Genomic DNA, 23,778 nt, shown 5'->3' with positions numbered 1-23,778 from the left:
TATTGGACGCAGTACTCCAGATGCGGGCGCACCATCGCCCGATACAAAGGCAGGATAACTTCTTTCGTTCTGCTTGTAATACCCTTCTTGATTATTCCTAGCATTCTATTTGCTTTCTTAGCAGCCACTGCGCATTGTGCTGATGGCTTCATTGTCATGTCCACTATTACCCCCAAGTTCCTTTCTTGGGAACTCTCACTCAATAACAGCCCTCCCATTGTGTAGCTGTATCTCGGGTTTCTGTTTCCTACGTGTAAGACTTTGCATTTCTCTACATTAAACTTCATCTGCCATCTCGTCGCTCACTCCCCTAGTTTGTTTAGGTCCCTTTGTAAATCTTCGCAGTCCTCTTTAGTCCTAGCCCCATTGAATAGCTTGGTGTCATCTGCGAATTTTATTACTTCGCTCTTCTTCCCCGTTTCTAGATCAATTATAAATACATTGAATAGCAGCGGTCCAAGCACCGACTCCTGCGGAACACCACTTGTGACCTTCCTCCAGTCCGAGTAGTGGCCCTTCACTCCTACCCTCTGCTTTCTGCCCGCCAACCAATTCCTGATCCATCTGTGTACGTCTCCTTCCACCCCATGATTCTTTAGTTTCCGAAGTAGGCGTTCATGGGGTACCTTGTCAAAGGCTTTTTGGAAGTCTAAGTATACAATGTCTATGGGGTCCCCTTTGGCCATCCGTTTGTTAATTCCTTCGAAGAAGTGCAATAAGTTCGTCAGGCACGATCTTCCCTTGCAGAAGCCATGTTAGCTTGTTTTCATAAGTTTATGCCTCTCTAGATGCACCTTGATGCTATCTTTTATCAGCGCTTCCGCCATTTTCCATGGAACCGAGGTCAGACTTACCGGTCTGTAGTTCCCCGGGTCACCTCTCGATCCCTTTTTAAAGATGGGCGTAACATTGGCTATCTTCCAATCCTTTGGGATCGCGCCTGTTTTCAGGGATAGATTACAAACCTTCTGTAGTAGTTCCGCTATTTCCTCCTTTAGTTCTTTCAATACTCTAGGGCAGCGATGGCGAACCTATGGCACGCGTGCCAGCTGTGGCACGCGAAGGCCTTGCAGCTGGCACGCGGGAAGGTCCGCAATAGAGAGCTACACGGGAACGGGGCTGGATGTACTAAGTCGCGCGGATTTTCTCCCTACCTGCTCTGCTTGCAGCACAGAGCCGAGCGCTGACGTCGGAGGGAGGGAGGGCTGACGTCGGGAAGACTTCCGTTCGGCTCTGTACTGCAGGCAGGGTAGGTAAGGAGGAGTAGCCTCGCGGCTACCAAGGGAGGGGGCGGTGCAGCACAGCAACGCCCAGCAAATTTAGATGCCCGCCCGGCTGTCATCTGCCAAATCCTGCTGCCGCCACTGCTTAATGCGCAGCCTGAAGAGCCGCCGAAAAACCCGCCGGACTTTAAACAAAAAAAAAACCCCAGCAAGCGACTCGAACCCAGCTTCCCTCCGAAACCGGAAGTTACGTCGGGGGGGGGGGGGTAGAGAAGAGAAGCCGGCACAGACCATTAGAGCACCGGAGCATGCGGGAGATAGGCCAGCCACGGAGGGAAGCTTACTTGCTCTTGCTTACTTCGGGCCTTTCTCGCTGCCGGGTCCTGCCTACTTTCTGATTCCGTGAAGGCAGGACCCGGCAACGAGAAAGGCCCGAAGTAAGCAAGAGCAGCAAGTTGTAAACTTCCCTCTGTCGCTGCCCTTTGGGAGATAGGTCAGCGACCAAGGGAAACTTGCAACTTGCCTTTGTCTGTAGCGAATCTGCCGGGTGTGTGAGACGGGGGGGGGGGGGGAATGGGAGGAGTAATGCTGCTGCACCCAATTAGGGGGGAGAGGGAAGAGAAATGCTGATGATACTGCTGTACTCAGTGGGGGGAGGGGGAAGAGAAATGCTGATGATACTGCTGTACTCAGTGGGGGGAGGGGGAAGAGAAATACTGCTATACCCAATTGGGGAGAGAGAGGGAAGGAGGGAGAAGGAAGATCAGGAAAAGGAGGAAAGAGATGCAAAGACCATGGGACGGAGGGAAAGGCGATACCATGCCACGGAGTGGAAGAGAGAGATGTCAGGGCATATGGGGGGGGGGGAAGCAGGGCCAGATTAAAGGATAGGCCCTGTAGGGCCCGAAATAGTCAGGGGGGTCTGCCAGTGCTGTGCTTTGGGGCCTCACCCTTGCTGGATTCGCTGGCAGCAGCAGCAGCCTCATCATCATCCCGGGCAAACCCCAACCCGATCCGACCCTCCTATCTCTCCCTCCTTCCCTCATCAGTGACGTGCCAGAGGGAATCACGGCAGGAGAAAGTCCTGAAGCAGCCTGCTTAGAGTAGAGCAGTGCTGTTTAGAGTCTTGTGATGGGAGGGAGAGAGAGTTAGGAGGGTCGGGGGGAGAGTAGCAGTCTGCCCCGGGTGTTCGACCTGGTGTCATGAACTTCTTTGGCTAGCATCAGCATTTACAATTCACTGCTGTTGCCAGCTTCAGGCCTTCCTCTCCGCCGGGTCCTGCCTACTTCTGTTTCCATGAAGGCAGGACCCGACAGAGAAGAAGGCCCGAAGCTGGCAACAACAGCAAATTGTGAATGCTGCTGCCTGAAGAAGTTCATGACGCCAGGTCATGGGTGACAGAAGGAGGAAAGGGAGCAGAGGGGGAGAGACTTGCTGCACCCAACTGGAGGGAGAAAGAAGATGAGGGAGGAAATGGAATGAGATGCCAGGGATTGGAGGGAAGGGAGGGAGGAAGAGATGCCAGGGCATGGAGGAAAGTATGCCAGACCAAGGGAAAAGGAAGGGGGAAAGGAAGGAGGAGAAGACAGAGCATGGAGGGGGAGGGAGAGATGGAAGAAAAGGAAAGGAGTGAGATGCTAGAGAATCAGGGAAGGGAAGATACCAGACTATGGGGTGCGAAGGAAAGAAAGGAGAAGAGAGAGATGCCAGAGCATAGGGGACGGGATGGTGACAGAGAGAGAAAAATGGAGAGGTGGCAGAGCTGAAATCAATCATGTACAAAGGAGAAGAGAAGGGGCACAGGATAGACAGTTTATTGAAGGAGCATAAAAAGAGGGAAGATGCCATATGGAACGGGGAGAGGGCAGACAGTGGATGGAAGGGGCTGATGCTGTATGGAAGACAGAGCGGACAGATGCTGGCTAGAAAGAAGAGTGAAGACAAGATGATTAAAGCAAAAACGACAAAAGGTAGAAAAAATTGTTTTGTTGCTTTACGTAGAATCAAGTAGTATTGTATCTATTGATTAAAGTTTATAAATAGGAAATAGAAATAAGGCAGTTTTTGGGGACTAAACCCCTTTCCTCAGGTCAGGACAGGATACCATAACAGCAGGGGTGCCCAAATGGTCGAGTGCGATCGACCAGTAGATCGCAAAGGCAATGTGAGTCGATCGCGTTGCCTTGGCAATCTTTTTCTTCCTGCCTCCCTGAGCCAGGCCAGGTGCATAGAAGCGCCGGACTCACAAGACTTCACTTCCGACGTCAATTCTGACATCAAAGAGGAAGTTCTGGGCCAGCCAATCGCTGCCTGGCTGGCTTGGAACTTCCTCTCCGTCGTTAGAATTGACATCAGAGGTGAAGTCTTGTGAGTCCGGCGCTTGTACATTCCTGGCCTGGCTCATGGAAGCAGGGAGAAATCGGCATGGTGGCTTAGGGGGTAGGGAAAGAATCGGGGAAGTGGAGAAATTGGCGCGATGGCTTGGGGGGGGGGCGGGGGGAGAGAGAAAGAAAGAGACAGAAAGAAAAGGGGAGGGGCAGAAAGAAAAAATATTGGATTTATAGTCAGAAGAAGGAAGTGCAAACAGAGACTCATGAAATCACCAGACAAAAAGATAGGAAAAATGATTTTATTTTCAGTTTAGTGATCAAAATGTGTCTGTTTAGAGAATTTATATCTGCAATAGCGGTTTTTAGCGCAGGGAGCCTATGAGCATCGAGAGCAGCACAGGGCATTCAGTGCATCTCCCTGCTCTAAAAACTGCTATTGCGATTTAGTAAAAAGGGAGGGGGTATATTTTGTCTATTTTTGTATAGTTGTTCCTGAAGTGACATTGCATAGAATCGTCTGACTTGACCTCTTTGAAAAGCCACGGAATATAAATGATAATTAACATTTTCTCTGCATACAGTGTGCTTTGTGGTTTTTTTTTTTTTAATTTTATTGTTGGTAGATCATTTTGACTTGGTCATTTTAAAAGTAGAAGCCCAAAAAGTGTGGGCACCCCTGCTGTAGAAGCAAGGGCAAAGTGGAAATGTCCAATCAAGATGGTGCACAAAAACAGTGTCTTTCAACTCATCTGATAAATCCAATGGTCTTTATTAATCCAAAACAAAATCGTACATCCAAAGCAACTCAATGACTCGACATGATCACGTTTCGGCCATCCGGCCTGCATCAGGAGTCTTAGAAGTCTTTGGGTAGCAAGTAGTCTTTAAATGGCAAATGGTCAAAAGTGAAACAATCATACCATTGCTCCAAGTCTGTAAATGCTGCAAAACCACACAACCTCATGTTCTTTACAGATTTTACTAACCACTTTAATGTACTAAACAAAAAATTACAAGGCATGGGAAAAACAGCAGAAAGCAAGTTTAGTGACATCAAAGCTTTTGAGAGAAAATTGCATGTTTTTGAAAAAGACCTTGAGAGTGGACAGCTAAAATATTTTCCCAACCTAAAAATACATTTGGATAATTCTACAACATTTGTGGACAGTCATAAAAAACACCAGGAAATCCACAAAGCATATTCCACCATTGTAGCCGAAGCAAAGGAGAATTTTAGTAAAAGATTTTCTCAGTTCCGTAAGATGGAGACAACCCTTTCATTTATAACTTCCCCAGAAAAGTCCACATTTGAAGATCTTGATCTTTCCTGCTTACAGTGGTTGGATATTCAAAATTTGGAAATGGAGCTACTGGAATTTCAAGAAAGCTCTATCTGGAAAAGTAAATTCAATGACCTGCGTGCGGCTCTTGAACGTATTGAGTGTGAAAGGGTGACAAATGAAATCACTGCTAGCAGTTCTGAAAATGAAATCCTAAAAGCGTGGAATTTTCTGCCAGACAATTTTAAGTCCATGAAAGCACCTGGGATTGCTCTTTTTACTTTGGGTCATCCTATGCTTGTGAGCAGCTGTTTTCGGCTTTGAATCATATAAAATCTGATGCTAGAAACAGATTAACGGATGACATGAGTGCTGCATGTGTTGCTCTGAAATTAACGCACTATGAGCCAAGGATTGACAAGTTATCAGCATGCATGCAACAACAAAAATCACATTAATTTTTTTCAGAGCATACCCAATGCATATGTGTACATGAAGCAGTGTTTTCAGTTTGCAGTTAAGACACTTTCTAAGTTATTTAAATATTATTTAAAGATGTTATTTAAAAAAGGGACTTTACATGGCCCTGTTGTATTCCAATCTGGAATTTCCAATAAAAACTGTTGGTTTAATTGAAAGCTCTTTTGTTTTCTTTACATCATATTATTAGAAATGTAATGATTTAACTATTTTCTAATTTGATTGTAAATTTTACAAAAAAACATGGGAATGCACACCGAGTCATGACACAGTTAACAGTTTTAAGAAGTTTATCTTTTTTTTTTACTCAGAATACATTTGACATGTTATGTGAATAATACATTTAAAATATATTGTGTAACTGAATCAAATTCTTCCTAAATTCATTAAATTGAATGAAATCATTAAAACATTATAAATTGCCAATAAATTGAAATGAAAACCAAAGGATTGTGAATCAAATTGATTCTCTGACAATACAAAGATTCCAACCTTTAAAAATGATGTTACATAGTTCAGGCAACTTTATAAAGAATTTTTAGATACTAAAATCTTGTTATTAAGGTTTAATTGACGTGCTGGCACTTTGAGAAAATTCTTTGGTTTTGTGCGGCAGTTTGGGCACTCGGGCTCAAAAAGGTTAGCCATCACTGGTCTAGGGTCTATGCGGTGTATGCACATACTTATATGCTCCTACATTGCAGGGTAGTTTTATAAAAGGCCTTGCTGCATTAAAAAAAAAAAACGTAATAAAAATTACCTCCTAAATTCTTACTGAAATTTCTTGGTGTTTTTTTTACATTATTTAGTCTTATATCCAGACCCTGTCTCAAACCTATATAGTCAAAAAAGCTTGTATTTACATCTTTGGGTAATTGTTATGTTGGGCTGTTAAAAGGAGTCATGGCCAATATAGAATCTCAGGGTTGATATGTAGCAGGAGATAACTGGATGATGCCGCTAGATTTTCTGAAAAGCACTGGATAATGGCACTGAAAATTTGGAGAGACCACCACAGTACTATTTGGTTAGTACCAGGACTGTCGTGGGCAGAGCTGAGAGTTGCCTATGTATCACCAGCATTTAGGGCTCCTTTTACAAAGGTGTGCTTTAGCGCACGCACTGGATTAGCGCTCGCTACCTGAAAAACTACCGCCTGCTCAAGAGGAGGCGGTAACAGCTAGTGCGCGGGGCATTTTAGCGTGCACTATTCCGCGCATTAAGGCCCTAACGCACCTTTGTTAAAGGAGCCCTTAGTATCAGTACCTGGATATCTATCCAGCAAAAGGGCTCTCCTAAGTTAACTGGGTGGCCATTATGAGTACCACTACTGAATATCGGCAGTGCCTGGGTAACTCCATGCAGGCCACTAACTGACCAGGTGGCTACCAGCACTGAACATTCGGGCACTGAACTTTTGGGCATTTAAACCCCCTCAAAAAAAACCCTCAGACACCAGCTGAATATTACATCATTAGTCTCCAAAGCTGCAGTGGATATTAGAGCTCTGTATTACTTAAATATAAAAATGACATCTATATGTCCTCTTTGAAACTCCTCCACCTATCCCCCCTAGAAACTCTCTACCCCTATGCTGACGACATCCTCATCCTCCTCGAGACAGACTCGAACCTCACTAACCTCGCTGAGAACATATCCGCATGTATAATGAACCTCCAATTCTGGGCCCAATCTGTACAAATGAAACTGAATGAGTCCAAAACAAAATTACTTTGGCTCGGCCCAATATTAGATCATTTACCCACCTCCATCCCTTTATCCTCCGGCCCCACTCTTCAGCTCGAGTTTTCAAGCAAAGTCCTGGGCATCATCATAGACTCCTTTCTCTCCTTCAATGACCACCTCAACTCCTTGGTAAAAAAATGCTTCTTTAGCCTTCATATGCTGAGGAAAGTGAGATCCTGCTTTCATCATTCTCACTTTGCTGTCCTTGTTCAATCCACCATCCTGTCTAGACTGGATTATTGCAACTCCATCTTTATAAGCCTAACTAAGAAAAACCTCCATAGACGTCAGCTAATTCAGAACGCCGCGGCTAAGCTTATTTTTGCAAAAGGCAAGTTCGACCACGTCTCTCCACTCCTGTCCAAGCTCCACTGACTTCCAGTACACTCCAGAGTCCTCTTTAAATGTGCCTGCTTAGCCTTCAAGATTCTACAAGATTCTTCAAGATTCCTTCCTCCCGTTATTCCACTCCTTTGGAACTCCTCTAACCCTAACTCCACCAGATCTTCCCAAAAACTGAAACTATCATTCCCTTCTACAAAAGGTATATCCCGCGCAGGAAAACTAGGAACATCCCTCCCCTTTAGAACCACAGAACTCTGGAACAACCTCACATCCCCGCTCAGAAATTCAAACTCCCTCCAATTCTTCCGCAAACACCTGAAAACTTGGCTCTTTTCAAAAATCTAACACCTCCTGCTCCCTGGGACCCTTGTCCCTCTCTTTCTTCTTGTTCCTTTCCTATAACTCTTCATTGGAGTTCCTTTCTTCCTAACTCTGTAAACCGTGCCGAGCTCTACGCTTGTGGAGATGGCGCGGTATACAAACCTAAGGTTTAGTTTAGTTTAGTTTAGAATTGCAGGTGTAAATATTTAGGTAATACCTTAAATAATTGAAATTTAAGTATTACTGGAAAGATGCAGTCTCCAGAGCTTCAGTAGTAGTACACATGATGCTAATCCTGCAGCCCAGTCCTGTATCTAAGCTCTCTGCTGTTTAATGCAGGGGTGTCCAACCTGCGGCCCAGTGAAGTATTTTGTGCGGCCCCGGTCAAGGGCGATGCAGTGTTTTCCTATGCTGCCCCCGGATGCTTACCGTCTTGCCGGCTCCCTCCTCTGTCTTGCTGCAGCGTTTGCATGTTTGCGCAGCTCCAGAAACATTTATTTCAACCAGTGCGGCCCAGGGAAGCTAAAAGGTTGGACACCCCTGGTTTAATGTATTCGTTTTTAATGTGTTTGTATCACATTCTGCTATGTTACGGCAGGCTAGATCTTAAGAGTATTAAGAATTTGCTTACCATTTAAACATGTGGAGGATAATCTATAATGGGGTACCTAGGGAGCATATTTAGAGTACCAGACAACTATTTATTTGTTTTCCATCCCGTTGTCCCCAAAGAGCTCAGAACGGGTTACAAGTTAAACATACATAGGATACAGTTAACAGGTTATGATTTGCACTGAATTTGCCAGAATTTCAGTGCAAGTTTATGTTACAAGTTATTATCCTAACTTAACACATACTAGGAGGTTTAATACTAATATATTACTCAATGTAAACTGCTTAGGTTATAAGCAGTTTATAAAAAAATATAATTAAGTAAGAAGGCTGTCTTCCTTTGTCTCCTCCGATCTGTGCTTCGTTGCTCCCAAGTTTTTCATAGTCTTCTGCTTTTCTCTTTTACAGATTCGCTATATCTCTACCAGAGGTTTTTATAAATCAACTTTTAGGTAATTGCTTGTTCTCCAGCCTGGCTTTCTAGTGTTTCATTTTTTGAACTTTGGCTTTCCCGCTACGGTGCCTGCCTTTTTACACCGTGCTGTGCCTTTGTCTCTTTTCTTTTAGGGGGGTTTAATTTTCTGCATATTTCTTTGTCTCCACCGTGTTTGTGTTACTGTTGTTCTTTATTTTTTTGGTTTTCCTGCAATGGTGCTTTTCATATTTCATATCATGCTGGCTCTTGCTTTCACACTGTGTTGAGTTTTTTTCCCACATCATTATTATTCAGTGTTTTTCTTTTTTTTTTTTTTTTTTTCCATGGTATGTTGCACTCTTTTGTTATTTAAAAATACCATCATGGAAACCAGACCAGATGTATTCTACGTATCAGCAAAGGTGGAAAGAAGAGGAAACGAGAGCCGGCATGGTTAAAAGGTGAAGTGAAAGAGGCTATTGGAGCCAAGAAAATATCTTTTTAAACAGTGGAAAAAGGATCCGAATGAAGAAAATAAGAAGAGACACAATCACTGGCAAGTTAGATGGAAAGCATTGATAAAGAAAGCTAAGAAAGAATATGAACAGAAACTTGCAAAAGATCAAAAACTCATAACAATTTTTTTAGGTACATCAGAAGCAGAAAACTTATGAGGGAATCAGTGGGACCATTGGATGATCAAGGAGATAAAGGAGTGCTCAAAGAGGATAAGGCCATAGCTGAGAGACTGAATGAATTCTGTGCTTCAGTCTTTAAGGAAGAAGATGTAAGAGATTACATAACATAACATCGTACTTATAAACCGCATAACCGTTAGTTCAATGCGGTTAACAAAAGATTAAAAATAACATAACCTAAGGATGATTTGGCTAAATATTTTGAAAAAAGATGAGATCTACCTGAACTGGAAATGGTTTTCAAGGGTGATGATGTGGAGGAACTGAAAGATATCTTGGTGAATCTGGAAGATGTACTAAGCCAAATCGACAAGTTAAAAAGTGATAAATCACCTGGACCAGATGGTATACATCCCAGGATACAAAAAGAACTCAAACATGAAATTGCTGACCTGCTGTTAGTGATCTGTAACCTGTTCCTAAAATTGAATGTAGTACCTGAAAATTGGAGGGTGGCCAATGTTATGCAGATTTTAAGAAAGGGTTCCAGGGGAGATCTGAGAAATTACAGACCAGCAAACTTGATTTCAGTGCCAGGCAAAATGGTGGAAACAATTATTAAAAATAAAATTGTGGAACACATAGACAAACATGATTTAATGTGACAGATTCAGCAGGGAGATCTTGCCTTACCAATTTGCTTGACTTCTTTGAAGGTGTCAATAAACATGTGGATAAAGTTAAGCCGGTTGATGTGTATCTAGATTTTCGGAAGCTTTTGACAAAGTTCCTCATAGGCTCCTGAGAAAATAGTCATTGGGATAGGTGGCAAAGTTCAGTTGTGGATTAGGAATTAGCTCTCAGAGAGAAAGCAGAGGGTAGGGTTAAATGGTCATTTTTCTCAATGGACGAGAGTAAACAGTGGAGTGCCACAGAGATCTGTATTGGGATCGGTGCTATTTAACTTATTTATAAATGATCTGGAAATTAGAAAATCGAGTGAGGTGATTAAATTTGCGAAACACATGCAGATTGTGAAAAATTGCAGGCAAACCTCAGGAAATAGGAAGACTGGGCATCCAAGTGGCAGATGAAATTTAATATGAACAAATGTAAAGTCATGCACATTGGGAAGAATAACCCAAATCATAGTTAACCAGATGCTAGAGTCCACCTTAGGGGTTAGTGTCCAAGAAAAGGATCTGGGTGTCATTGTAGACAATACAATGAAACCTTCCGCCCAATGTGTGACGGCAGCCAAAAAAGCAAACAGGAAGCTAGAAATTATTTAAAAAGGGATGGTTAACAAGATTAAGAATGTGTTATAATGTCTTTGTATCGCTCCATGGTGCGACCTCACCTGGAGTATTGCATTCTGGTCTCCTTATCTCAAGAAAGATATAGCGGCACTAGAAAAGGTTCAAAAAAGAGTGACCAAGATGATAAAAGGGGATGGAACTCCTCTCGTATGAGGAAAGACTAAAAAGGTTAGGGCTCTTCATCTTGGAAAAGAGACGGCTGAGAGGGGGATATGATTGAAGTCTACAAAATCCTGAGTGGAGTAGAACAGGTACAAGTGGATCGATTTTTCTTTACTCCGTCAAAAATTACAAAGACTAAGGGACACTCGATGAAGTTACAAGGAAATATTTTTAAAACCAAAAGGAGGAAATATTTTTTCACTCAGAGAATAGTTAAGCTTTGAAACGCATTGCCAGAGGTTGTGGTAAGAGCGGATAGCGTAGCTGGTTTTAAGAAAGGTTTGGACAATATCCTCTAGGAAAAGCCCATATTCTGCTATTGAGAAAGACATGGGGGAAGCCACTGCTTGCCCTAGATCAGTAGCATGGAATATTGCTACTCCTTGGGTTTTGGTCAGGTACTAGGAACCTGGATTGGCCATCGTGAGAACGGGCTACTGGGCTTGATGGACTCAGTAAGGCTATTCTTATGATCTTATGTTTATGTTGTATGCTTTATACTTACGATGGAGGTATCCCCATTTTTCATTTTTTACCTCTTCAGCACTGTGGAACGTTTGATTCTGAAGTGCTTGAGCGCCATCTATCGGGTATAAGCTGAATCGGCAAAGCACCATATGGATTTTGAAGTAATGGTAAAGTTACTGGAGTCCTTATAACTGTACCGATCTGCAATTTTGGGATATGCTGAGATACAAGTAGACATTTCATCTCAAAGATAAGTTCTCTGTTTTGATATTGATAATCTTGTGACGATATTTAAATATTTATTTGAACTATATTTGAACTGTTGAAGTGTAAATAAAAGTGGAATTTTTCTGACTTGAGGATTTGCCTCCTACTTTAAAAGGTTTTTTGAAGTTAAGTTAGTCCTTTTGGATATTGTATTTATTATTATATCTTTTGGTGACACTGGAATCTTTTCTCCACTTAAGTCTCCTTTTACTAAGGTGCGCTAGCGTTTTTAGCGCACGCAGGAAATTACCACGCGCCACGCTTCTAGAACTAACGCCAGCTCAATGCTGGCGTTAAGGTCTTGCGCGCGGGGCAATGTAGCATGTGCTATTCTGAGTGTTAAAGCCGTAGTGCACCTTAGTAAAAGGAGCCCTAAGTTTGACTATCTTTAATGTGGGTTTCTGAATCAGCGTTACATTTGTTTTCTGAATTTTTTTGATTTTGTGCCTTTATAAACTTACAGTGGGAAAGATAGGTGCACATATCCATCCTCCAAGGTATGATTGTGTACATTTACGTGCTGCTAATAAGAATCAGGATCTGAGTGGATAGAACAACATTTTATTTACTCAAGTATGTGCTTTTTATTCACAGAGAATGTGTAGTAGCTGCATTTATATGATATACACATAAGTATTCCTGAGGGCAGAGAAATAGACAGAGTGGATACAGGATCAGGACTTACACGCATTTTAAATCTGTGCATATGTGCCCATCTTTATTGGCACAGACATGTGTGGATGTTATTTTGGCCTTAGAGCAGAGCTTTATGCCAGAGCTTTTGGGAAGATTATTTTGTAAGGGCGCTCATAATCTCATATATTTAGCATAATAAAGCAAGGTTAAACTACAGTGGAATCTCAGTTTTCCATCACCCATGAGGGATTTGTGGATGCTGGATAACTGTAGTTTCTAGTTATTTGAGATTTACGGCCTCTTTTATAAAGCCGCACGGCAACAGTCCCGAAGACCTTTAAATCTCTATGGGCTTCGGGACCGTTAGTGCGGCTTTGTAAAAGAGGCCGTTACTGTAAAAACAGTTGTCTCTCCCTTCCCACCCCACTCTTATCATCTTCCCACCCCCACTTGTAGGTCCCTTCTTTCTCGGTCACTTTCTCTTCCCCCTTCTTCCCCACTCCCTCCCTTACCCAAAGCAGTAGAGTTGGTCCCGACAACCTCCTCCCTCCCCTCCATTCCTGAGGCAGCAGAGCTGGTCCTGACCATCCCCCTCCTTCACTCACCTGTCGGAAATGACATGGCAGAGGAAAGGCCCTGCTGGGGCTGGCCAGAAGCTGCCTGTTTACCGGTGCTTCCTCTGCTCATCGGCTGCCGCAACATCATTGGGTAAGGGAGGGAGGGGGGTTGTCGGGAGATGTTCTGCTGCTTTGGGAACGGAGTAAGGGAGGGAGGAGGTTGTCAGGGCCGGCTCTACTGCTTCAGGAACAGAAGGAGGGAGATTGTTTATGTTTATTTAAGATTTGATATACCTCTCCTGCATTTTACTGGCCTAAGCGGTTTACAATGTATCAAACTAAAATGAAATTAAATATTTGAGAAAACCTACCCTATCTGTCCCGAAGGCTCACAATCTAGCTAAAATACCTGATTAAAATAAAACTATGTAATACATTTCCAAGATCAAAAATCAAAGAAATAGAAAATAGAAATAATGAAAGAAGATAAAAAATTAAAAAATAAAACAAATTTAAGCTATAGAAAAGTCTTTGAGGCAGCTTAAATTTGTTTTAAAAATAATGCACATTACTGAGCAATAGGGCACTTTTTTTTAAAGTCTTTATTGATTTTCCATTACTAACAAAAAGTGCAACACAATATTCATATCAGTAACAATAACAACTAAACACTTAAGTTTGATCAATAGCATTGCAACAATATAAGTCCTCCCCCACCCCACAATTACATCAAGGAATCACACTAAAGATATACACTTCCCCCTCCCCATTCGCGGTTTCCCCACTCGTGATTTCACATAATTGCAATTTTTTGGGGGGGAGGGGAAACCCCCCCCCCATATTTTTGCCTTCCCCCCAGCATCCCTTATCTAGTGGTCTAGCAGGCTTTCAGGGCAGGAGCGATCTTCCTACGCTCCTGCCCCGTGCAGATCTCCAAAAGGAAATGGCTGCCGTGAGCTCCTGTAGTCTCTCGAGATTACATCGGGAACTCCCTACAGCTATTTCCTATTGGCGATCTACACGAGGCAGGAGCATAGGAAGATTGCTCCTGCCCCAAAAGCCCGCTACACCACCAGGTAAGGCTGGGATGCTGGGGAGAGGTGGGGGTGAGTCAGAGCCGGATATTCGCGGTATTTCCCTATTTGCGGTCCGGCTCTGCCCCTACCCCCCGCGAATAATGAGGGAGATGTGTATCCCTCCCCTCCCTCCCCCTGGATGTATTTGAATTATACCAGCAAAAAGAAGGATAAAAGAATTATAACATTTTGATGGCACAGAGGAAAAAAATGACTTTTTTTCACTATCATCTGGGTTAAAAGCAACATGGGAAATGTACATTCCTAATAACCCACAGAAGAAGTTCATAAACCCCCAAAGACAGAAATACTATTCACCAATAAATGATTTAGAAAATAAAGTGAGGGGGAAAAGGAGCATGAATAAGCTATACAGCAATGAGAACCTGTATAAGGCTCTAGGAGGAGTAGCCTAGTGGTTAGTGCGGTGGTTTAAGAACCTGGGGAACTGGGTTCAATTCCCTCTGCAGCTCCTTGTGACTCTGGACAAGTCACTTGACACTCCATTGCCCCAGGTACAAAATGTGTATCTCTATATAATAAGACTTATTACCGACTGCGGTGCACTGTTCTGTATGGGTCCCAAATAATCTCATGTCTCTGGTTTAGCCGAGAATGTACCGCTGTTACCCTTAGCCCAATGCCTCGAGACTATGGCGAATGTACCCTAATCTAGTGCCTCGAGAAACCCCAAAAGCAAGACTGTAGTGGACCTCAGCCAAACTATGGCAACTGTACCATAACCCAATGCCTCCACACTTTGTGAATGTACTTTTATAATCTTGCACTGCTCCAACTTCTACCACAGTCCCACTAGTCTAACGTCTCCAGTCCAGTTGTGAATGCACTCCTCTCTCCGTATTCGTGGGGGTTAGGGGCAGAACCAGCCCGCGAATATGGAAAATTTGCGAATAATGTTTTGGGCCGACTCTGACCCACCCCTGCCTCCCTCCTGCGTCCCGGACCTCCCCAGACCTTACCTGGTGGTTTAGCGGTGATGCAGGACAGGAGCGATCTTCCTACGCTCCTGCCCCTTGCAGAGCCGTCCTCAAAAATGGCTGCTGTGAGTTCCCATTGTAGTCTCGTGAGACCACGGGAACTCACGGCAGCCATTTTTGATGACTTCTCTGCACGGGGCAGGAGCGTAGGAAGATCGCTTCTGCCCCGCTTCAATGCTAGACCAGGTAAGGTCCAGGCAGCCTTTAAAACTTAAAGTAGGCGGAGGAAAAAATTACGCAAACAACCAAATTTGCGGGTACTAAACTCGCGAATTTAGAGGGTGTACCCGCAAATTGTGCATGTACCCTTAATCCTATGTCTCCAAGATATTGTAAACCCATCCTGGGGAGGACAGGCTATAAAACTATCTAAATAAATATAATATGTAAACCACTTTGATTGCAACCACAGAAAAAATATATCGAGTCCAATCCCCTTTCCCTTAATCATTATGTACCAGAAACAGAAATTTGAAATAAAATAATTTTGAGTAAGCATGTGTGTGTCTGTGTGCCTCGCTTTCCTAGGTGCCCTGTTATAACATTAACCTCCACATATTTTCCATCCTTTAAATGCAACCTAGTTGTACTATTTAAGCAGCAGGCTGACATAGCCAAAAGTGAGCATTTACCTTTATCTTCTGTTGCTCAGATGTTTGTCATCCTCAGCACCAAGTAGTTCAACTGTAGCATCAGCAGATATGTAAAGTAATGAGGTCCAGATGCAATGAGAATAAATGAAGTTTCTTTCCTGAAAACAAATCAGCTGTCTCTAATTGGCAACTTGGAGCATGTCACATGTTGTTCATTGAATATGCAAAATGCTACATTTTGAACAGTTTACTTGAGTCTACATCAGGGTCACGCTCATGCTAGTATTTAATATTTATGGAGTGTTTTTCATCCTGCCAGAATACCATCTCACTATTTTTCATAAATCTTTACACAGCTGTTTTCCTGAAATAGATGGCCTAGCAGCATCTTTCTGATGCCCAGACTAAATATTCATTAGTAATAGCAAATAAATACATATTAGAGAATGACACGGTGACAAAATTCATCACCGTTCCCGTCCCTGCGGATAACTGCGGGAAATAAACCCATGTCATTTTCTAGTGTCTATTTCAACCTCGGTCCTTCTACACCAGCATTCTTCAAAGCAAAGCTTGCGGGTCAGTAGTTGTGACTATTGATACTCTGATTCTTATGTGAGCCAAGGATAATGAAGCCATTGTGACATCACTGATGTGATTGGCTCGTAGGCACTGGTGGAATGAGGCATTATGACATCACAATATCTGCTCTGGTTACCAGAGACTGTCATTCTGTAGTGTCTATCTCAACCTCGGTCCTTCTACACCAGCATTCTACAAAGCAAAGCTTGCGAGTCAGTGGTTGTGGCCATTCGTACTCTGATTCTTCCCTCTCTCCTTAAAGAATGACATGAAGATGGTTTCCCGCGGTTATCCGCGGGGACGGGAACGGTGATGAATTTTGTCACCGTGTCATTCTCTAATACATATGTTTGTTTTATATCTAGCAAGGGGATTTGATGTCTTGTCTATGAATGTTTTGTTCTTGTTTGTGTATGCTAGGTGTTTCCCACTGTCTTTCAATCTTCCCAATGCATGCTATGTTTGCCATGCTATGCTTGTATATATGATACAATGTCTGCCATGCTTTGCCTGTATATATACGTTTGCCATGCCGATTGTTCCGAGGGTTTTCAGTTGCTATCTACTTATTTTGATGCTATTGTAGCTTGGATGAAAAACAATGGACTTCGTTTGAATATTGCAAAGACAAAAATTCTGTGGCTATCTGTTACTGGTTTTCAGAATGCTCCTGAGTATAATTTCAATAGAGCAAGAGATAAAAAGTTTGAGGGTTTTATTGGATTCTTGTCTGCCTTTCCGAGGGCATATTTCCTCAGTAGTAATGACAGTGTTTTTTTAAGATTCAGATAGTATTACGACTGCGTAAGATTTTATCTGCTGAAAATTTTCAACATTTAATGCAATGTTCTGTTCTACCACATTTGGATTATTGCAAAGCTCTTTTTGGTAGACTTCCTAAAAAAAAGTGTTGAAGGCATCGCAAATAGCACAGAATGCAGAGAAGTGATTAGAGGTATTCCTCGGTATGAACATCACTGCTTTTTTGGTTAAGTTACATTGGCTTCCGATTTCATGGCAAGTTGAGTTCAAGATATTGGTGTTGGTGTTTAAGAGCCTTCAACATGTACTGCCGAAGGCAATGCTAGATTTTATTATACCGTATGAGCCTACTCGGTCATTACAGTCAGAATCACGGCAGTTGCTGGAGGTGTCTTCTTTGTGGTCTGTTACCAAAGTGACTATTCGTTCTAAGGTTTTTAGTGTGGTAGGGCCGCAAATGTGGAATTCCCTGCCTGATATTATTCGTCAGATCCCAGTGTATATAATTTGTCATAAGACTTTAAAAGCGTATATTTTTCCAGAAAGCTTTTAGTACTACCTAAGAGGGGATGAGGGTTGGTAATTTGTGCATTATGGTTTGTTTTAATTTGCCAAAAGTCTTTTGTCAATGTTTTATTCTAATTTTTATTGCCTAGTTTTGTATATCTTTCATTTGATATGCGGGATAAAAGTTTTTTAAATAAATAAATAATACTATGTCCACCATAGTGTTTGCCATGATACACTTGTAAATATAATATTATGTCTGCCATGTTATGTTTGCCACATTTGTAATACTATGTTCATCGTGCTAAGCTGCCATCCTCAGTTTTGTCATGCTGTGTTACACTGTGCCATGTTTGTCATGTTATATTTTATCATGCTTTGTTATATATGTAAACTTGTAACCCGTTCTGAGCTCTCCTGAGAGGGTGGGATATAAAACACGGTAAGGATGGGCATTTGTAAAGAACTTGTTCCCTCTATTCTTTTCACTATCTGCTTATAGAGAAGACTCTTGAGGAGCAAGGAGTGAAGCATAACATGAAGGTTATGGTGATTGAAATTAAATATACTGAGGAGGAGGCCAAGAAGATGGCTCAGGAGCAGGACAGGATGAAAAAGCAACAAGAGGAAAGCATTGAAAATATTAAAGAAAAGACAAAACGAACTGAAAAGGGGTTGAAAATCCTGGCAGAAAGAGGTATGGATTTATTGGAGAATGGATTGTGGTGAAGCAAGGGAATTATTTTGAGTTCCTAGCACTAGAACAAAGTTTACTTAGAAAAATTTTAATAATGATTTTCCTAGGTACTGTCCTTCATGCCTGCTCTCTCCACATGTATGTACAGACAGTCTATACTGCTTCTCTTTTCATCTCCTGAAAATCAAAAGCCATCAGAATTAGTGTACCAGAATCTATTTATTTATTTTATTTTTTATAAAATATCTCTTCCCTCTAGTAAAGGTATTAGGGGAGTTAAAATTTTTGGCCAATCTCTGATTTTTAAGTTTCCCCAACTTTGGAATAATCTTCCTTTATTTTTAAGATGTTCCAGCTCTCTCTCATTTTTTCGTAAACACCTTGGAATTCTACTTTTTTGCTATCTTCTCCTCCACAGCCTCTTTTGCCTGAGTCAAGCTTTCCTGGATGAAGTCTCAGTATATAAAACCAAGCATTAGATTAGATTCTAAACCACTTATATCCTAAGTGGTTTACATTCAGGTACTTTATCATATTTCCCTATCTCATGAATTCAGTACTAATATTAGTTCTAGCACTATTATAGCTGAAATGCAATTTCTAGTGCAATGTGTCTAGTAGACCTGAACGCTAGGGTTAGGCATCTGAACCCGCAAATTGCTTTCAGAATGCTGTCAATCATCTTTGAACTCTGCCTCCTTCCCAGGAAGTTGCTCCTGCCCCCTCATTTTTTTTTTCTACAAGCAAGTTGCTCAAGTATTTCTGCTCTGCTCTGTGGTCTTACTATTTTTGGGTATTTTTTCTTAGTGTTTGGTTAGAGGCTTGGTGCCCAGAGGGTCCCACATGTTGGGACATCTGCCTGGGAGAATAAGCAGACTCGCGCTGCGTAAGTCTGCTGCTAGCAAGATCAGTCATTGAGGATACCTAGCTAGCCAGCCTGCTTTTATATTTTTTGGAATTCAGGAGCTATCCCCTGCATAGCTGCACACAGCACTGATTTATCATGTGCTTGAGCGCAAGCTGTTTGGCTCCATCATGGCTTGGCCAGGCTTAATAGTGAGCCGGCTGCATGTTTCTCTCCCCCTTCGCAGCATGAGGTTTTCTGGGGGTTAAGGTACAGTCATATATCGTTCCGATTGGCAGCACCAAGTTCATTCTGCAAACCTGTGAAGCAGAGTTCTTCTCCATTTGTCACAGCTGCACTCCTAAGCTGAAGCAGACAGGCACATGGCACAGTGAGTAAGGCTATTATAGCCTATGGGGAAAATTAGGGGAGGGGATTTCACCAAAAGTGAAATTTGAAGGTTTCTGTAGTCAGAGCCAAAGAACCCCACTTCTAAAACCCCTTTCCCTGCATTTTCTGTTCTTCAGAGGAGTCCCCACGGACTGTTTTTAATGCAATTTTGCTTGTGACGGCCATCTTGGATTTTAAACAATCTTTTTTTTCTAAGGCCTCCAACTGCCTCAAGACCACTCAGTTTTACTTAAAATTGATAGGGATGGACCCCTCAGGCCTTCCTATCCCTGTATCATGCGAGGATGGCTGGCCGAGGATTGTCCATGTCCTGTGTGTGGTGGAGCATGTGGGGAAGGAGCAGGAGCCTTGGGCTCAGCCTCTTGAATCCTACAGAGCTGGGGATCCACAAGAAGCATGATCCCAAGGGAATAGACCCTTTCCAGAGCCTTCCAAAGGTGTATTGGTTAAATGTAGGCACATGGTTGTCACAGAGTCCAAGAGGACATGCAGGGGTTCCCTGTTGGGGTCCTCGAGATCCCAAGTATAAGGGTTCACCTTGGATTTTGTGAACCTTATGTAGAATGACTATTTGAACTGCTGAGGGTCCTCAGTGACTATATTAAGTGTACCAGAGATGGTGGCACAGGGGATCTTGCCCCAGCATGCACCTCGACAAGGACACAAAGCTCACTGTAGTTCTTGGGATGCAAAAGGCAGCACCAGAAAGAAATGCAAGAAGCAGGATAAATAGATGCAGTGGGGGTATTATTTAAAGTTAAGAAGAGCTGCCTAAGGTACAATAGCTGAACCAGAATGTTCAGTCTGACATAGACTGGGAGGACTGTATGAGAACAGTAGTCAGGAAGCAGTAGTTGCAGTGGACTGGGGAAGACCCCACATTGCTCCAGCTGTTCAAACCCTCTGCACTCTTGTGCATTATATCTACCTTGCTGCGAGGATTGTAGCTGGAAGTTCCTCCTGCCCCCTCGTCGCAGAGTTCACTTATGAGTGTCTCAGTTACTCTGCATTCTTTCCCTCGTATCCAGACATCACAAAACTAGTCACGGACCACTGGGAGTTGCCAAAGGGGTCCCTGTGAGTGGCTAAGACTATGCCCAAGCTTTACCCTATGGCTCCGGATTTCTAGTAGCTGTTTCTTCAGCCAAAGGTAGATTCGCTGGTGACGCAGATCTTCAAACAAACCTCCTTGCCTAGTGAAAGAGATGTAATGTTAAAGGATACTCTGGACCATAAAGTGGACGTGATCCTCAAGAGACAATTTAAAGCTTTGGCTTTAGAGATTAAGGTGGCAGCCATGGCTTCCTTTGTGACAAATGCTTGGCACACCCAACTGTCTTGAGTCCTGGCCTTGGAGGAAGACCCCAAAATGCTCCTATTTGGGATGAATTATATAGCAGACACTTTGTATGATATCGTCAGTCATGAACAAGGTGTCGGCCTATGCTGTCTCCGCCAATGGATGCTCTGGATCAAACAGTAGGCAGGAGATTCAACCTATAAAGCCACACTGAGCAGGCTTTCCTAGCAGGGGCAGATGCTATTTGGCAAGGGTCTGGATGACCTGTGTTATGGACACAGGATAGCAGACTCCAGATTGTTCAGGGTCTGGGACATGGGAATTTAATTTTCAAGGCTCTCAAAGATTCCATCTTTATATGGGAGATCAAGCGATGCAGAGGTCTGTTCAAGGGTAACGGCAAAGGTTCAGCAGGGGTAGGAGACAGCAATCCTCTGGCTCTCACCCCTCTCTAGTCTCCAAGAAAGCACAATGACCCAAGAACAGGGGCCAAAGTTCCCCTAGAAAGGGGGCAGGCTGTCATCCTATTGGTCAGTCTTACAAAATAGAGTTCTGTAACTCCCTTCAGGACTTTTTTGTAGATTCTTTGGCCGGCAGACCAGAGAGAGCCCTCAGAGTCCAGGCAATGGTGCAAAGGCTATTGGATCTTCATGCTGGACAAAGAATCAGGCTCAGGAAGATACTCCATATACTTTGTTGTGCCAAAGAAAGGCTCAGATGACTGGAGGTCAATTCTTGCCTTCAAGCTGGTCAGGGCTGCACTTCCGCATGGAGCCTGTTCGGTTGGTCATAGCAGTAATGGCACTGGGGGAATTTCTTGACTTCCTCGATTTAATGGAAGCCTTCCTTGATTTAATGGAAGCCTATCTCCACATTCCCATTTTTCCAGCCCACAGGAGGTACTTGTGGTTTCATGTGCTGGAGCAGTATTTTCACTTCTCTGCACTACTCTTTGTCATAGTAATGGCATCTCACACTTTTATCAAGGTCATGGTGGTGGTAACAGCACATCTCCGTAAGGAAAAGATCCCAGTTCACCCATGTTTGGACGATTGGCTAATCGGAGCCCTGTCCAGGGAGGAAGGAGAATGGGCAGTTTCAAGAATGGTCCAACTACTCCAAAACCTGGGATAGATAGTCAACTTCAAGAAGAATCAGCTGGAGCCAACCCAGTGGAGTACCTTGGGAGTTTTGTTCAACACAGCCTTGGGCCAGGTTTTTCTTCCAAAGCCATGCAGACTGAAGCTCCAGAAGCAGATTTTGGATCTGCTACAGAGTCCGACTCACACAGTGTGACATATTCAAGTCCTGGGGTCAACGGTGGCAGCCATAGAGGTGGTTTCTTGGCTATGAGTACACGAGATCTCTCCAAGACTCCTCTCTCGCTGGTCTCCTCAGATGGACTTGCTTCAGCAACCTCATCTATGGTTATCGGAAGTGAGGAACAGACTGCAGTGGTGGTTGCAGACAGCTTCTCTCTCAAGGGGTATGCCTCTCCGCATTTCCTCCTGGGCGATACTAACAACCAGTGCCAGCCTTTATGGTTGGGGAGGTCATCGCAACAGATACCCAGTTCAGGGTCGTTGGTCACTGGCTCAGCAAAAGTGGTCCATAAATCACCTAGAGCTCAGAGCCATTCAGCTAGCACTCCAGGTGCTGGAAAAGTCTCTAGAAGGCAAGCAGTCAGAGTCTTCTTGGACAATGTGACAGAGGTAGCCTGTGTCCAACAGGCAAGGAGGCACCAGAAGTGCCCTATTATGCCTAGAAGCTCAACTCCTCTTTCGATGAACAGAAGGTCATTTGTAATCTCTCTTAGCTGTGCATGTAGCGAGAGTGGAAAATGTGCAAGCCAACTTTGTCTGCAGACTCTGTACCTGGGGAAATATCCCCAGGCATTCAATTCCATTGTTCAGTGGTGGGGGCGTCCACAGATGGATATGATGACCTCAGTAGTAAACACAAAGGTGACTCATTTTTACAGCCAGATACTCCAAAATGTAAACTGTGCCTAAAACACAAGACAAAAAAAAGACTCAAAAATTAAATGCTACTTGAAAATTAGCATATAGTGCAGACATTCCTGAGGTGAATAGATAAGGAGTTCAAAAATGCATGGACTTTTATATTTCAAAAGCTATCCATGCCATTTGTCACTGGAATGCAAACAAACAGATGCAAATGTCTGTGAGTAATTTTTTTTCATAGGCAATTTTTAAAATTCCTATGTCTGAAAACTGATGAAAACTTAACATTACTGAAGACAAGGATATCACTGGTGATCAGCTGGTGGCCCAGTTCCAGTTGTTGCAGTTTTTTCTAAGTCTATCACAAGCTTCATTATCAATACAAAAAAGTGAAATCTGAATGTTAACACAGTTTTCATTTCAAAACTAACAACCTCCTATGAGATGTACAGGGTGCAATTAACATAACAATTATAACAATATGGTGTGATGCCTTACAGAAAGATCAAGTTTCTAGAGGAAAAAAGTACTTCTAGTAATGCTGATAAAGCTATATAGATAAGTGGTTCCTAGTCAGTGGCTCATGAGACCATTACATGGGACACAGAAAATGCATCTTGGCACGCAATCGTAATCTTTTCAAGAACGAGTGTGTCAGTATGTGGATGTTCATCTTCAACCTTGTCTTTCTTCTGTGAAATCTTTATTGAAAGATACCACACATTTTTTTGAATCTGTTGGGTAGTTGGGAGCCTGGATTGTCTGAGGTCACGTTTTTAGTGACGTTTGATGTTATCTCCTTATATACCTCCATCCCTCAGGATGAGGCTTTGGAGGTTTTATAATATTTTTTGAGTCAACTGCCTCGCCCTTGGTTGGTTCCCCCAGATTTTTTGCTTGGATTGACGGCTTTAGCCATGAAGAACTACTTTTTGTTTGAGGGTCAGTTCTATATGCAACTCTTGGGGGTGGCTATGGGCGCCACTTTTGCTCCCACAATAGCCAATCTGTTTATGGGCTATTTTGAAGAACGGTTTATATACCCCTCTATATTTTTTTCAAGCAATGGTGGGGTGGACCCATTTTATAGATGATATTTTTTGTCTATGGCGTGGTTCTCTGGATGAACTTTTGTTATTTAGAGACTATATTAATGCCTGCCACTCTTCATTGAGATTTGAGATGAATTTCCATCAGACTAAGATTGCTTTCTTAGATGTTACTGTGGAGATAGTGGATGGTTCC

The 23,778-nt window shown here is 43.0% G+C and overlaps 1 protein-coding gene across 3 annotated transcripts in view; it reads left to right on the top strand.

Moving 5' to 3' along the window:
- The window catches only part of NUB1 (negative regulator of ubiquitin like proteins 1), a 107,766-nt gene that overhangs the window by 43,035 nt on the left and 40,953 nt on the right, over positions 1–23,778 (top strand). For all 3 annotated transcript variants that reach the window (XM_033931695.1, XM_033931694.1, XM_033931693.1), the window contains exon 6: positions 17,820–18,014. In XM_033931695.1, coding sequence (XP_033787586.1) covers positions 17,820–18,014 — 195 coding nt within the window. The remainder of the gene's footprint in view (positions 1–17,819; positions 18,015–23,778) is intronic.

This window comes from Geotrypetes seraphini, chromosome 2, assembly GCF_902459505.1.
Source record: "Geotrypetes seraphini chromosome 2, aGeoSer1.1, whole genome shotgun sequence".
In the NCBI taxonomy this organism is placed as follows: domain Eukaryota; kingdom Metazoa; phylum Chordata; class Amphibia; order Gymnophiona; family Dermophiidae; genus Geotrypetes; species Geotrypetes seraphini.
Note: the sequence above shows the minus strand (reverse complement) of the source record. Positions and strands in the feature narration are given on the sequence as shown.